Raw genomic sequence first — 16,356 nt, forward strand, 5'->3', positions numbered from 1 at the left:
ATTTATTGTACAGTCATACTGACAACACTGTAAAACCAAGTCTGCAATAAATGTAATATGATATGAAATCGCCTCCTCGCTCATGTTTGTCAAATACTGAAGATATCAAATCCATTGTGTATCCTATGTCAAGGCAGCAATTTCAAAACTGCATATATTGAAGCAAAGCCATCTCCTGAAATGCTTCCATATTTGAGTTTAATTTAAACATCCAGGCACAATATTCTGGCTGACTCTTCCCTGAAAAAAAAAAAAAAGTACAGTTTTCCGAAAAGAAGAGAGGTCTACATTCCGTTGTAGGCTGGTCCGCCGCCCCCCTCTGGCACCACCCAGTTAATGTTCTGGCTGGGGTCCTTGATGTCGCACGTCTTACAGTGGACACAGTTCTGAGCGTTTATCTGGAGCCGCATGCCGTCTCCTTCATCCAGTGGGACGTACTCGTACACACCTAAGGGAGGACAAAAACAAGACTTTAAGATTAAGAGTGAAAAAGTTGAAAGTAAAAATTCTGTGAACTCTACATCTCAAGAATTTTAGGACCCATGATAAAGGCTGAAGAAACGGCGCAAAGTGTTAAAACACCTGTGGCAGCTCTCGTAATCAGCTAATCTATTTTCACATGATAATACAATAACAATTGCAAAAGGAAGAGTCCCAAAAGAACCATATGCAGCTGGTTTTGTTCTGTCATGGTTAACACTGTGCGGACAAATGGGTTCATTCACACCAATTTGCTTCCTTTAGATATGACTCACAATACTCTTTTTACATAAGGATAATAGCATTAAGATAATAGCACAAGCCTAATACAATTTCAATTAAAACAGCCCATAAATAAACATAAAAATGTGCATATGATCCTGTTTTTAGACAGAACTGGAAACATTTTGAGAAATGCTCCTTAATATTGATAATCATGAAAATTGTAAAATAATAATGGTAAAATCACAATATTTTTTCCTCTCAAAAAAATCATGACCCAAAAATGTTGAATCGTGACATCGCAACCAAAGACTTGATGTCCTACTGGTCATACGGAGAATCCAATGAATGTTCAGAGTAAATCCTATTACTCATTCTGAGCAGTTCTGCACTCAGAACCTCTTTATTACTTCACGGCCCTCTGCCAACCACTCATTAAGCACAGACGCCACGCTTCTGTCAGTGTGCGGAGTGAAGAAACTGGAAAGAGTGGAGGATCTGGAAAATCTTAAAGCAGTACTAGGTAACTCTTCCCCCTAGAGGCCATAAGCGCAACTGCAGGTGTAGTAGCAAGTTAATGTATTAATTGTCTTGGAGAGTAAATACTACGCTGACAGGAAAGGCGAAGGGAGAGAGGGTTACTGTGCATCCAATTATACAATGGAAATATTTTTTTTCACTCAAACTTGGCTGTAAATACTGTTTAAACTGACGTTAGCCCGCAGTTAGCTTTGCCCGTTAGCATGTTAGCTTCTTCTTCGTGATTCCATTAGTGTGTATTGCTTTCTCCGGACCGGTGGCAGTCAAGTTGCAAACATGGTTTTCTGGCCAGAGACACCAGGGGGAGATGAAAGACCCTCCAATCATCCCATAAACACTTGTATTTCCCCCACAGGGACTACGAAAAGGATTTATTAAGGTAAACACGTTACTTAGTACTGCTTTAAATGGGACTGAATTCAGGAATTTTTCTTCTTCATGTTGTCTTTTGTAATGGTATATTCAATTGAGATACAAAAAAAAAGATGTTGAAAAGGGAGCTCACATTTAATCGTTAGAGATACGTATTTAGACACAATACAACAACTGCTGATCATTTTAAGTGTGGGTCGGTGGCGCATTCTGCTCACTGCCTGTGTCGTGGAAACGGGCACCCTCTATAAAAGCTTGAGCATCTGGCAGTACAGAAAATAAGAGAAACATTTCACTGCTCAAAAACAATATGTTCATGCCAATAAATGTATTGTGCTTATTGCATTTGCAAACATTTAATCAAAGAGGAATGAGTGGAAATTTGGATATTCAAAAGCAATTACAATGTACGATTTCAGCCAAAACAGCAGCCGGATGTGCTTTAGACCACAATCGATGTATTTAGATTTAATGCCAGTTAGAATCACATATTTTGCTTTTTAATGGGATTTAATTTTGGCACGATTAAAGCGGCACTATGCAACTTTTTAAGTAAAAAAACAACAACTTCATATTTGTGTATATTTGACCTTTTAGTGACTGCATGCAGCATGGCACCTTTGCTTTCTCTCACAGTGGCGTCTATGATGCTCCAGAATCAATTGTTTTGGGTTTCTGGTACAAACCCATAAAAACAACTGATCCTGGAGTCATACAGGTCACTGTGAGGGAAAGCAAAGGTGCTGCACCCATAAAGCCACTGAGTCACTAAAAGGTAAACAAACAAAAATACTAATAAGGTTTTTTTTTTTTTCACTTCAAAGGTTACATAGTGCACCTTTAATTTAATTTTAATACGCATGTGATTTCTCTCTTTTTTGGGGGGAAAGAGTTGAAAACAAACACTTTTTCGGTCTCTTCAACAACATAATAAATAAATAAAGGGGTATTAAAACTTCCTGTAAACTCCCACTGATATCTGTCGGCGGTAAGCTCCATATTGCCAAATGGAAAACATATCTCCAAAACAGAGTGTTACCAAGTCTTATCTGTGCAGTCGCGAGATTGTTTTCTGGAAGACCGATGAGGCCGTGGTTACCTGCGGGGCAAAAACGCTGCTCCGGTCCGTCGAAAAGCGCCAGGTTCCTGTCCACGGGCACGCTGTCGTCGCGCAGGGTCAGGTGGGCGGGCTGGTCCCCCTCGTGGTTGGTCCCGCTCAGAGCCACCGAGGAGAGCAGGTCGAAGCTTATCTTGCCGTCGGGTTTGGGGTAGTCGATGGGCGTGCATTCCTTGGCCGGTTTGAGCTGGTGCGCGTCCAGGCCTGACAGTCAGAGACAGAAAGTTAGCAAATATTGATTTTCCTAAAAAAAAAAAAGCCAGATAACTTGACCCGTAGCCTGGGCTTAGAGGGGTTTAGTGTAATCGACACATTGCCACATTGTACTGCACACATTTTTACTTGTTGTGTGTAACTTTTTCCATTTTTAGTGTTCAGTTTTTGTTCATTTTGACAACATATTGAAGTTAAGTTCAGATCTAAAACATATTTAGTCAACTTTGCATCAGTTTTTTTGGCAGACTGTAGAATTGCTAGCTCTTTTAAACCGTCTCATTGGATGTAAGAGTCACTTTTTTTCATTTTACTCCTAGTTTTCGCCATTGAGAATCACTTTTAATTTCGTTTGAGTCCAATTTTACTCAGCAAAACTATTATTGTCACTTAAATTACGAGGAAAATGTATGGTTGATGAAAAACAACCCTGCACAAGTGGCAAGATATGTTCCATAGATCAGAAGTTATTGAACTTTTAACCATTGTTCTCGCAGCATTTTGGAGTAATCCTGTCTACTATGGTCGTTTCTTCTTCTACTCCTGAAGCACTCTAATGTAGATTTCCGGAATATTTTCACATCACACTGCAAAAAGTAATTAACTAGATTAGTATAACCATCTTAATTTGAGCATAATAATCCAAATTTTAGTTGTTTTGACTAGGTAAATTGTTCTTGGGCATTTGTCCTAGATTATTTCACTTGTTCTGAGATGTTTCTGACTCGTTTCGATACATTTCGTCCTTATTTCAGGTCATTTTCTTTGCCAATGGGGTAAGAAAATTGGTCTTATCTCATTTGCAATTTCACTTTCTTATTTCAAGTGAGATTTACCTTAGAACCAGTTTGAAATGTCCTCAAACAAGCAAAGTAAACTTGCTCCGATCAGGAAAAATGTCTAAATTAGCGAAAAACGCTCAAAACAAGATATATTTCCTCAATTCAAGTCATTTAAGAAAATGCTTGATATTTACTTTTTGCAGTGCATCGAATGGAACGCAGGAAGGCAAAGTCTATAAATCATAACCGGTCCCGCTAAGAGCCAAGTTTGTTGTATATTATGTCCGTTGAGGAACCAATTGTAATGTTGTTTTCAGATCATTTTGACATGGTTGTGTTATACTGCTGCTATAGCAACGGTCACTCGGGGTCATTTACTGAGCCAGGTGCGTGGACCTTTTTTAATGCTGTGAAGTGCAGTATGATGGAGAACCAACAACCCAATTATTCCATCTTAGTAAATGAGCCAGATAACAAAACATTGGTGCAAACTGCATTATATCTTTCAGCGCAAAAGTTTACACCTGCTTCCCCAACGTACTCATTTCTTGCACAGTTTTACTTCACACAGTCATGATAAATACGTCAGTGAAACGTAATCATTTGTGAGCGGATGAGCATTTTGCAAAAGCTTTAAAATACGTCAAAGGAAACCGATGAAGACAGGACACAGCTGAGAGGGACCATCATAGAGTGAAGAGCTGTGAGTTCCAAAGAATGTTCTTGAGCCACATAATCAATCTGGAACAAGATATGTGTTTGTATCAGGGTATCTGCACTTATTAAGACCTTTTTAAGACCACAAAATCTCAAAAATAAGACTTGTTTTTGAACGCGCAATATATAAATGGACTGTAAAGAAAATCACTGTCACAAAAATCCAAGTGTCAAAGTGTTGTTTTTGATTTCACAGTGGGATGTACAAATGTAAGAACTTAATTTTTCACATTAGGCATTTTAACAACCATTCAAGTTTTAAATAGCTTATCCCATAATAAGAATATTGAGATTGAATAATTACTCACAATTATCGACTGAATGAAAGAAAACAACAGATATTTAGTTTTTGTATTTAAAATGCTTTGTAATACTTGAGCTGGTGAACATTCACTGTTTCCAAAAATAAAAGCAGCTTTTCGACTCGTTTGCCTAGAACACCACAAAACACTGTCAACTTTACAACTAATTAATTATCATAATTATTTTAATTATATTATTATTAGGCCAGAATCTAGTCTAGGTTTTATGTTTTCTAAACTTCTTTGTCAGATGTTCTGATGAACAAACTAAGAAACGTGTTTCTAAAGTAACAGGACTTTCGCTTTCCTTCTGTCACTGAGCAGAGGAGCGTTAGCTTTGTGTTTCCGAACATTTGGACAAACTTTTTTGGGAATTATGCAGTTCATTACCTTGAGTTGGATATTTACAGCGAAGGATTATCTCCACGTTGTTTCATATTGGACGTATCAGCGCATTTTGCTGCAACTTTCCACCGACAGCAGCATTAAATACGGACGTCCATCAGCGACAACACCTTGGTCATGTTTTGGATTCCTAAACACTGCTGACTTCAATCGTTTTTTTGGGCAGATAAAGCTCCGAAGGAGAGTCCTTCTGCCTCGCTCAACTATCGGTGAGTTTACGCGTTGTTTGTGGCAGCGGCCAGTGCGTCAGTGTCGCTTCGCCCTCTCGGACCATGTAAATGAGCGGCACCGGGCGGCTCCTCATCGGTGCTTCTGTGCATTTATTTGTCTACTTTTTAAACTAAATTGTGCGCAAATAATTGGGTCGTTGAACGTTCATTTTTACGACCAGTTTACCATGGATTTAAGACCAAATAGGCCGAATTTGAGACTTTTTAAGGCCTTAAATTTGGATTCTTGAATTTTAGACTTTTTAAGACCCCGCGGATACCCTGTTATATGAGCACTTAGTGGCGCAGGAGATTTTAGTGTAGGAAATGGGTTTCAAGTTCGGAAATGGGTTTTCAAGTAGTCACTATTTGCAGACTAAGTAACTGTACCAAGTGTTCATTAGTTTGCACTGTCCTCTCCAAATAAACAAATACAGTAAACGAAAAGTTTGCTGGTAAAGTTTTCATGTGTTTGGTTGCATTTCATACAGTGGACAACAACATGACATTTAATTCAGTTGAAATTCGAGTCCAGCGCACGGATGAGTTGTATTTCCATGATCCAGCGACGTGTGACCGGCAGCAGATTCTTACAATAATGTCCCGTAACTTCCCACTCGTGGCTCACGTTGATTTTTTACTGACGCAATTCGTTAACATGAATAATTTTCCCAGCCCTAATTTAAATAAAGTAAATGTAGTTGAACATGACTTAACATTTCGCCTGAGAAGCTTCCGCAGTTTCTCAGAAAAGACACTTTAACAGAGGAGTGAAATAGAATATTTTTGTTAAGACAAAAGAACTCTCAAATGGAGGCCTACGATCCATCCATTCAAACAATTAATCTGTTTAATAAGTAGAGAGCAGATAAAGGCTCGGTTGGCAACCACAAGATGGAGTACTACAGATGAAGGAAATGATGTGAAAGCGCGTGTCATTGACTCACCACAGTGTTTGAGTGTCCACGGCTCCTTCCCCCTGAGGATCCAGTAGAAGATGCCGGTGTAGACCATGCCCCCGTACAGGCCGAAGTAGTTGTGGAAGGACGGGCGGATGTTACGCACAGCATGCAGCTCTTTCCAAATGGACGACTTCTTCAACACCTCGCTGTACTCGGGCACATGGAGGCCTTAAAAACACAGGGGGACTTTATTCATCTCGAAACATATGGACTGTTTTTTTTTTTTTTCAAACTGATAAAGAAGCCTCAACCAGCTGAACATTCTAGATTATAAATTATAAGATTATAACACTCTTGTAGAACAAGAAACAAGCCGGCCTGTTAGGAATGGAACAAAAGGCTTGTTGCAAGAAATGTTTTTGGCTAACTTCCTGTTGGACAGTTTAGGCCAGAGCAGATGTTGGCGCATTTCTAACATGTAACATTTTTTTCACACATTTTTTAATGGCGAAACTAGACACTCTAATACACCTTATGTGATGTTTGTAGCTCTGTGATGAACAGAACTGAAATAAATGATCAAAAACTCGTGAAAGGTCACGATCTGAACATTCTATATATTAAAAATGTCCAGATCGCGGACATTTTGAATATATAAAATCTTAAAAATATTGTAATTTTTGCGTTTCTTTTCTTCTTTTTTAGTCTGAGGGGGTGTGGTGTTTTGCTGTAGAGCTGACACTTCTCTCTCGCTCTCTGGAGCGCGTTTGACAAAGCGGAGCAGCTTCCCATGGAAAGATCGAAACAGTTTTTAAATGGTTGCAATCGGTCCAAGGACGGCTGAGAAACATTTCTCAGGAAAACGGTGCACATAGAATTAAACCTTTTCACCTGCGGAGAGCTCAGAGTCTCACCTTTCTAACAAGCCATAGCATGCGTCCATAGCTATAACATAGAATACGGTGTGGCGCTACAAATATCATGAAAAATGGTCTGGATTGTTGGCACTCTACAGCTAAATCCCAAAAACAGCACAGAACTCAATGTATTAAATTAGTGTCAGCCTTTAGCTTCAAGGCAAGAACAGTTAATAACAGAAGTCTTCTCTATAGCCGAGCTTATTATTATGGTCCATTTTTGTCCAATCTAAAAGTTTCTTTAAAAAAAAAAACTCAAATGGCAACGAAAACGAGGACGAAAAGGCAACAAAAACCCGATTTAACGTGACAAAAACACAACTAATAAGTGATGGAAAAGCCGCAAAAGAGCGACAAAAACAAACAAGAGACAAAAATAGGTCTGAAACGCAATCTAGCGTACAAGTGACAAAAGACTGACGAAAAAGTGGTGAAAATGTAACTTAAACGCGGCGACAATGTGATAAAAAATGTGCAGTCCGTTTTGTAGGTCTTCGCTTTCAAATGAGGCGGTAACTCTGGAAAAAGTCTTTACCCGAGGAAGTTAGCTTTACATTGCAATGCCGCATTCAGTGCATATTCCTTTAAAACGTAACAGTTACATAAAAGTTACCAAAAAACGCCTGGGTTGCCTTAATCTGCATGGACAAATATGTATTGCCATAGTGCATTCTGAGAACTTACCCCACACAGATCGGCCACGTTTATGGAATATATATATTAAAAAAATACTAAAGTAAAAAAGGTCATATTATTACTGTCATTACTAGGATTTAACACATTAATATTCAAGGCCGGGTCATGGTTTGATAAAGCCTAATCTTCACAGACAAATAAGGCATAACACAGCTGTAAAAGGTCAGGCCCTCGTCATTATGTCATAGCTCTATTAACGGAAACTCCATTTCATCCGCTCGTTGCACTCTGCTCCACTCGTAAAATAGCTGCCAATGACTTTTCGCCACCGGTAATTTAACTGCCTCTGTGATGGATGCGCTTTCAGACAACTTACAAAACACCCGAATATTATCAGCTGACCTTTGCTGACAGCCCCGTGACGTGATCCGACATTTAACATTTACACGTCCTGGACTTTTTTTTTTTGCAAATGTTTCTCTGAGCTAGTTAAAGGAAACTTGCTGAATATGCAGCAGCACCCCATTGATTTTGGGTGACTGAGTGGAACATTTCCAACATCAGGGGCATAATTAAAAATAATGTGAACTGCACATTCATGAAGATGTTATCCACGGACTGCAGCCGGATGATTTTGTTTTAATTTGGATCCTTACTTTGCCTTTAGTCTAACTGAGATACCAAATTGCTTGATTCTAAAAGAGATGTCTCCACAAAATTGACCAAATTTGCCGTAAGCAAAGACACATCACCAAATGTTGAGCGAGGTTTTGCCAGGAGTAAGTGAAGGATTAGCTAAACTGGTATGTTTTTGGTCGATTTATTAGGAACGAGCGCGCCTCCTTTTGAGCCGATCACAACCAAGTTTCAAAACATACTAAACAACAAAGTGTTTTAGCAATTAAAGATGCAGTTTAAAAGTGATTTATCTGTGTTTGTACGTCTGTAGCAGGCAGCACGCCGCGGCGCTCGGATTACCCACCTGCTGTCTCCGAGTGCAAGTCCTCTGCCGTGACTTTGGGGAAGACGGCCTCAGCGGCCAGCATGCCCGACTTCATGGCCGTGTGCGTGCCTTTGATCTTGGGGACGTTCATGAAGCCTGGACTGCAGCCGATCAACAGCCCGCCGGGGAACGTCAGCTCTGGGATGGACTGATGCGAGAGAGGAAGGAGAGATGATTGATGACCTAGTTCGAACGTGATAAAAATCGCATCTCTTCAAAATATGGCGCATCTGCATTGCCAACATTACACAGCTTTAACTTCCCCATAAAGCTTTAGTCCTAGTTTAGACCAGGTTGAGTTCCATGTCTTCTTTCTTTAGCTGTTTCTGTTTGGACTTGCAGGAATACTATATTTTCCCCTAAATATAACCCTAATTCAATTGTTAAATTTTTACTTTGGGTCTAAATAAATCCCTTCTGGACACAAAAGGCTGTGCAGGGTATCCAGGTCCGCAGTTAAACCGCGGGTGAAAAAAACTGTCCACGTTCTTTTGCAATGCTGTTTTCAATGTAAAATAGGCTATTTTTTTTTTATCTTCAGCCTTTATAAAAATAACAATTTCTAGTGACAAAACCTCAAACCCAAGGCTCAAAGAGCCTCTCTCCCTTGAGAGCAAGGGAGAGAGGGGCGGTGTCTCATCATGGCTGCAGCACATGACTCTATAAACTAGTACAAAGACATTGAAAATTCCAGCCGCGCCGTATTTCTGCCGACACCTGGCAACCCTGGGCTGTGTGGTACAGATATACGCAGGTCCATGAAAGTAATAGAATATTCATAGAATAAATGCTGAACCACAGTCGTTTACCCATCAAAAGAAAATAACAAAAACCCATCACATGCAGTTTAAAGTCCTTAATTCCACTTTCCTCAAAAGTGACTGCAAAGTATCTAAAGTTCATAATCATGATGCGACTGAAGGAACACCCACAAGCTGCTATTGGAGGATCAAGAGGAGTGAGCGCTAATCTGTACTCCAGTTCTCACCTCCCACAGAGTGAGAGGTTAGAAACACCGCCTGAGAGGCCAATGCCCACCGCTACATGAATAGATCTTACCTCCAGAAACAGAAATAGAGAGTGTGAACAGGTGGAACACAAGACACATGACACGCAAGAGACTGAGAAAATCTCTATTGAAGCTTATTATATTTGCAATTTGTGTTTTACGATCAAAAGGCCAGGTTCCAGAACACATTTTAAACGTGTCCAAGAGCATTAAAGTGGACAAATCGTGCAAAAATCTACTTTTTGGAGCTTTAATCCATAACATTTCCTAATTAAAAAGAATATCTGAAATAGCTTTTTAGAGTTTTATCTTTACAGCGACCGTTTCTTCTTCGGCAGCATAAAGTACGCTGTTCTGAACTTCCTGTATTTTTTCAGCATAATAAAGCTAAATAAGATTCCATTACAGAGCCGTTCATTTGCTAGCATGTTGTTCACCAAAACTGAAACCTTCTACTGTATTTTCTGCTTCTTGTTCCCACAGCTGCCTGTAGAGTGCGCTCAAAAGCCCTTTTCTGATTCTGACCAACACGTCCGCTTCACAATCACTATTATTCATGTTCTGAGATTATTTTCAAGAGATGAAACATAAAATCAGTCCTGGGGTGCACAGAATAATGTTTACAAGCCACAATTAAACGTAAAAAAAATGATTTGCATTTTTATACAACATTGAACAACATTGGTTTTATTTGTGCTTTTCTCACACTGAGATGATTAAACTATGTTCCTGTTGAGTATAAATGCTTCAGTATTGAAGAAGCCGAGTGTCCGTAGCACTTGTAGATAACAATACAAGTGCTTTTCTCTGATACTTGGCTCAGGGGCATCTTCGACCATTTTAAGAATTCACTTTTTTAATTAGACTTTGTGCAGTCTCTAACCAAAATACTTCATTTTTGCATTAATATTTTATTATTTAACTTATTCCCTAATTATTTGGTATGACTCACTGGGGCGCAAGCTGATTAAAAGATTTATGCAGAACCATTATATTCAAATTCATTGTTTTCAATTCTGTTAACTTGAGTGACTTTTATCACTGAACAGGGACCAAGCAACTTTTAAAAAATGATTTATTAAATGTATTTCATGCTAAACTTTCTTTTTGTTTTGCTTAGGGACCAGGCTATTGCTTTTAAAAGCCACACTATGGGGAGCGGTAACTTTACAATGTTTTTGAACACAAGTTTAACATCCTTCTTCGTCTGCAGTATCGACAGTATCGAGCGATCACTGTTGTCATTTACCATTGGTGAATGGTCAGCAATAAGTTGATGCATCCAGGCTTCCAACGCGGTTTTATAAAACTACTGTTTTGTTACAGCTCAGGGGAAACAATGCCCAGTTTGTGAACATTGTTTTTGTCTATCACTTAACTGTTGTTAATTATTAAATACATTAAATTACCAGGAAGAAACTTGTTGCTTTTACAAGTCAGACCAACTTCTCAAGTTAACACATCCTTTCGCCTCCAAAAAGAGGGAGATGTCGTCTATGTCTATGTTGCTTAAAGGGACCATACGGAGTTTAAAAATGTTAAAACTAAGTATTTACCTCACTCACCTGTTCCATGTGTTAAATGAGCTCAGACCTGTTCACCACAACTGCCTCTAAAATCCTGTACTGTTACTCAAAAAGATGTTACTTCGAGTCTGAAGTACCGTCATGCACGAGCTTAATATAGAACCTGCAGTTACGCACAAGACCTGAGGTGGCAGTATAAAAATGACCAACTTGCATCTAGTCCCTTTAAAGAATGTTTTTGGCTAACTTCCTGTTGGCCAGTGTAGGGTAATGACGACTTTCTGTTTCTAACTCAAATGAAAAATGAAACAAATAAACATTGAGCTGACTGCATTCCAAAATCACTCGTTCAGATTGTGGCTGTTTGTTAGCGTTAATTTAGAGTTAGCCTTTAGCTTCTAAGATAAAACATCTAGATGTATTTAAAGGAACAGGCCACCATTTTTACATGCTGAGATTATGTTCTTACCTGAGCTTAGACGAGTTGATATGTACCCGTCTGGTCTTTGTGCGTGCCCTCAGTTACGCAAAATGACTTAAGATGTTGTTAGCATTTGGCCTCTCCCAATGTATTCCTATAGCTCCAAATGGGGTGAAGTTAGAAGCGACCAAGCTCTTCCACGGGCACACACACAGACCAGACAGGTACCCATCAACTCGTCTAAGCTCAGGTAAGAACATATCTCAGAATGGAAAAACGGTGGCCTATTCCAGTAGTCTCCTCTGTAGTATTTACATCCTGTGTTAAGTTTTTAACATGTTGTTGTTAGTGATTATTCAACTTCTGCCACTTACTGTTTGAATATATTTTTATTTCAACAAGACATGGCTAAGTTCCCATATTTTGACACGCCATAATAATTAATATATTTTAGGCTTCATATTGGTCCAGATTCAGGACCGCTGATTCTTTTGGGGGATCGGATATGATCCAGTCATTAAATCAAATCCAATCCTCTCAAAATGCCTGGCTCGGCTACCAACACCAATACTGAATATCGGATCGAGACACTCCTACCCCAACTGGAGCTTTTCAGTCAGGACAAAGTCATGTATATATGAGTAATACTGGCCACATGCTCTTTATGAGCAGAACAGGAGAATCACTTTTTAATGAGTTGCTCTCAGCAGTCTTTGTTATACTGCACCACTGTTCTGTTTACACTTTAAATAACATTCTACCTTTGGGATGCTGCTGCTGTCATTGATGTACAATGCAGGTGGGTCTGGAGGCCGCTTGGAAGCAGCTGCGCATAATGGCATTGCAAAAAGGGTCCATTATTTCTGCACACACCTCACATAATATGAAATCCATGTAACATAAACAGCTGCGGTTGAAGTTCGAATACAAACTCACACCTAATCATGGAAGCTATATGTCACTGCTGCACAGGAAGAGACACAGACAGCTGGAATATGGCAAGTTTCACCATGCAACTTAGATTGCTTGAACAAACAAGCAGAAAACAAGTCAACCCATTGCACTTGTGTTAATGGGTTTATTAATGGCTTTGTACGGCAACAAGTGCGGTCAGTCAGGTCCATTTTTTAATTCTACTTTCTACTGATAAAACCTAAGCAGGACCAATCCCTCAAAATGCCTGTACCTGGATGCCCCCTTCGTTGAGGGCCCTGGCTCCGTAGGCGATGCGGTGTCCTCCCTCCAGAGTGGGGGCCACGAACGGGTGGTGCTTCCAGCGCTGGAACTCCCGGAAGGGGCTCAGGTATGGGTTTGAGTAGTCCAGACCCACCTGTGTGGAGAGAGAAGGGGAAAGGTAAGAGGCACACGCGATGTTTCTATTCATGAAGAAGACCACGGTGCTCCTAATTTTGTCCGGTATTTAAAAAGTGTACAAACATTTGATAAAGCAATATTATAATATGGAGAGGATACAGAAAAAGACCTTGAAATATTAACCTCTTAAACCCCACTTTAACCAAGCTCATTTTCGCCAGTTCAGCTTTACCCAAATCTAAACGCTTCCTTAAGACCGACAAAACTGAGCAAGGATTGTGTTGTTTCCCCCTCACTTTTCTGTCATATTTCCAATGCTTTTTTGCTACTTTTTTTCATCCTTGTTTACGTCTCGTTTTTGCTGCCATTTATTTATTTATTTTCAAGAAGCTTTTAGATTTGGGTAATGCCGAACTGGAGAAAATGTGCTCGGTTAAGAGGTTAAATGAGGTCAAGAACAATAATAATTTTTAGATCAATATAAGGCGTTTTCACAAAGGTTTATCGATATCGCATTGCAATCGAGGTTTTGACGACTGCAAGAATCCAAACCTCAAGAGGCTGAGGTTGTTTTTTGTTTTATTTCATCTGTGGCATTTCACTGTTCACCAACAGGTTCAGCAAAAGATAAAAGGTCTGAGTTCAACGCTTTGTGATTAAATCCCAGCCTCACGTGGCAGTCCCACCAGAGGTACTCTGGATGTCGGGGAAGGGTGAACGCCAAACTCCTCCAGAACAGAGCACTGTCTACATAAAACCAAACATAATAATATAAAATATAATATAAAGTTGACAGTAGATTATTGTGTATTGTTCTAATGTGGGGCAATTTGAGCAAGAATATGTTTTTTGACAGTCTAACAGTAACACAACTTCCTTCACTCGTCATTTTAGCTTTTTATGCTTGAAATGTATCAAATATAAAAATCGAATTGCAAAGTGTGTCAGAAAAAACGCAATTAAGTTTTTTGCCAAGAGAAAGAAGAAAGAAAGAAAAGAAACCTTTAGAATGCTGCCAGGAAGCAGCCAGATCGCACTTTTGGTGGGAAGTTCTGAATGCAGCGGGGAATATAGTGTGCAGAGGGCAGGCTTTTAGGAGTTTACAGAGAGGCAAAGGATTTGGTGCATGATTTATTACTACGCACAAAGCAAGGAGCTTGAAAGGAAAGAAAGAAGGAAATGTGTGAGGCTAACTGGCCTAAAAATTAGTGACTGGATTGTGCATGACAAATAAGTAAAAACATGAACTTCACTTAGTCGGTTCTCAAGATAAAAGGTCGTACAACCCAACCAACCCAGTGCAGACGACAACACATTTTAATTATATTGCACTTTACATTTCTGCTTACATTAAAGTGGATTAATTAGACCTTTTATTAAAACGATTTTTAAGAACATTGTAAAATCAATTAAACAAATATATTCTGAAATGTAGATAATTCAGATAACACAAATGGAAACAGAGACAAGTTTACTCAAGCAAATAAAGTTGCTGTTATTTTGCCGTTGTATCAAAATTGACATCGAGGGTATTTCTCAGTATCAAAATCGACTATGAAAAACACTCGTTTGTAATGAAAAAAATAATAATCAGGTATGGTCTTTAAAGAAATTTTCAAACACGGGCCTTTTTAATGTTCTTAACCAACTCCACACCATTTGTATGGCTCATTTGAACGGCCGTTTACTGTACGCGAGAGCTCAGCACAGTTATTCCACCAGACTCATGATCATTTAGCCCATCCCAGGACTGGTCCAGTTGCACAGTTGACAGTCAAAGCAGAGATGCCTAAATTTCTGACGCTAACTGGGGCTTTCTGTCTGTGTGTGTAGAGGGGCAGCGGCTCTACTGTTACTACTACCAAGATCATCCGGGTAGACTGCACCCGTCGTCCTTCAGGGTGTATCCTCTTTTGTCCGCAGAGGTAATGTATTGCACTTCATTAGTTTGTTTTCACTGATGTGCTTTTTTATGTTTTAATGTAAGGCGACTCTGAAGAATTACCATACACAGTAAACAGCCTATGTTATATATGGTTTCTGAATTCAACTACTTTTCCCCACTCACTCCAGCTATTGGGCCCCTTATTGACAGGCGTTCGCCGTTTCATGTTATAATGTGAAGCAAAGTGAATGACAAGCCTCATGCAGTAAACAGCTTATGTAACATGTAATTAAGTCCTACCAAACTCTCCAATGTATATTTCCCCTGCTTCTAACACATTAATGCACAAGTAATTGCTCCCTGTGGCTCTTCTGCCTCCTCCTCAAGTTACATCACGCTTGAATGGCTATAGGGCTATACACATTATTTTCGAAGAGCAGATAAAATAAGTTTGGACCTAATTACTAACATCGCATACATAATGGTTAAAGGCCCTGTACTTGAATTTGTTTTGTTAACAAACATGTAAGAGGGAGTGAGTAAATTAAATTGTTAGTTGTGTTCTAACGCATCTTTGACTTTCCGAACACATTTCTAACTTCCCAGTTCTTCACAGCGATGAGTTTATGAACGCGGTTCACAACTTTTCAGGGTCACTTTTACAGAAACGCTAACAAAAACTAGCTGGAAAGGTCATGAAAGTGATAAAAATGCTTCATGATTAGATGCACAGTATAATATCATTTTTTTCTCAATATACTGAAGGAGGGTACTACAAACAAAAACAACAAAAAAGGTGCAGGGCCTTTAAACAAGAGGTCGACTGATATATTGGCCGGCCGATAATTGGAGATTTTAGAGACTTTTTTTTAATTGGGAGAAAGCGAAGTCAGGGCTTTAAAACAAGTCCTACCACAACTCGCTAGGCCTCAGGGGAACAGAGAAACATCACAATGAAAATTGGTTAGCTACAAGGTTGTTAAATACAAGTTTCACGAAACCTCAGTGAATATGGACATGCTGCATGTCATTTTGAAGCACAGAGAATTCAATCGCTGAGTTAATCCCTGGAATTGTATTTGTGATCACCGTGCAAACTGCCGCAGCTAGCAACAGTATGCTAATGATAACGGCAACTAATCAAACCTGGGACAGAAACAATAAGAAGAAGAAGATCTTTATCTATATAGCGCCTTTCACAGACATATAGTCACAAAGCGCTTTACATGAGACAATTGTACATACACTCCATACTCGGTGGTGGAAAGCTACGTTTGTAGCTTCAGTTTCCCCTGGGGGAGACTGTCAGAGGCGCTTTCGCGACTACACACGTCTGCGCCAACGGACCCTCTGACCACCACCATACATTCATTCACACACACAC

General features: G+C 39.5%; 1 protein-coding gene across 1 annotated transcript in view; it reads right to left on the reverse strand.

Annotated features, from left to right (window-relative positions):
- Positions 1–258: 258 nt before the first annotated feature.
- The window catches only part of etfdh (electron transfer flavoprotein dehydrogenase), a 32,613-nt gene continuing 16,515 nt past the window's right edge, over positions 259–16,356 (reverse strand). The window contains exons 9-13 of the mRNA XM_079557277.1: positions 12,960–13,103; positions 8,797–8,965; positions 6,307–6,489; positions 2,714–2,935; positions 259–448 (exon numbers count right to left, since the gene is read on the reverse strand). Of these exons, the coding sequence (XP_079413403.1) occupies positions 285–448; positions 2,714–2,935; positions 6,307–6,489; positions 8,797–8,965; positions 12,960–13,103 (882 nt within the window). The 3' untranslated portion in view covers positions 259–284. The remainder of the gene's footprint in view (positions 449–2,713; positions 2,936–6,306; positions 6,490–8,796; positions 8,966–12,959; positions 13,104–16,356) is intronic.

The sequence above is a fragment of the Gobius niger genome (assembly GCF_951799975.1).
Source record: "Gobius niger genome assembly, chromosome: 5".
Classification (NCBI taxonomy): Eukaryota; Metazoa; Chordata; class Actinopteri; order Gobiiformes; family Gobiidae; genus Gobius; species Gobius niger.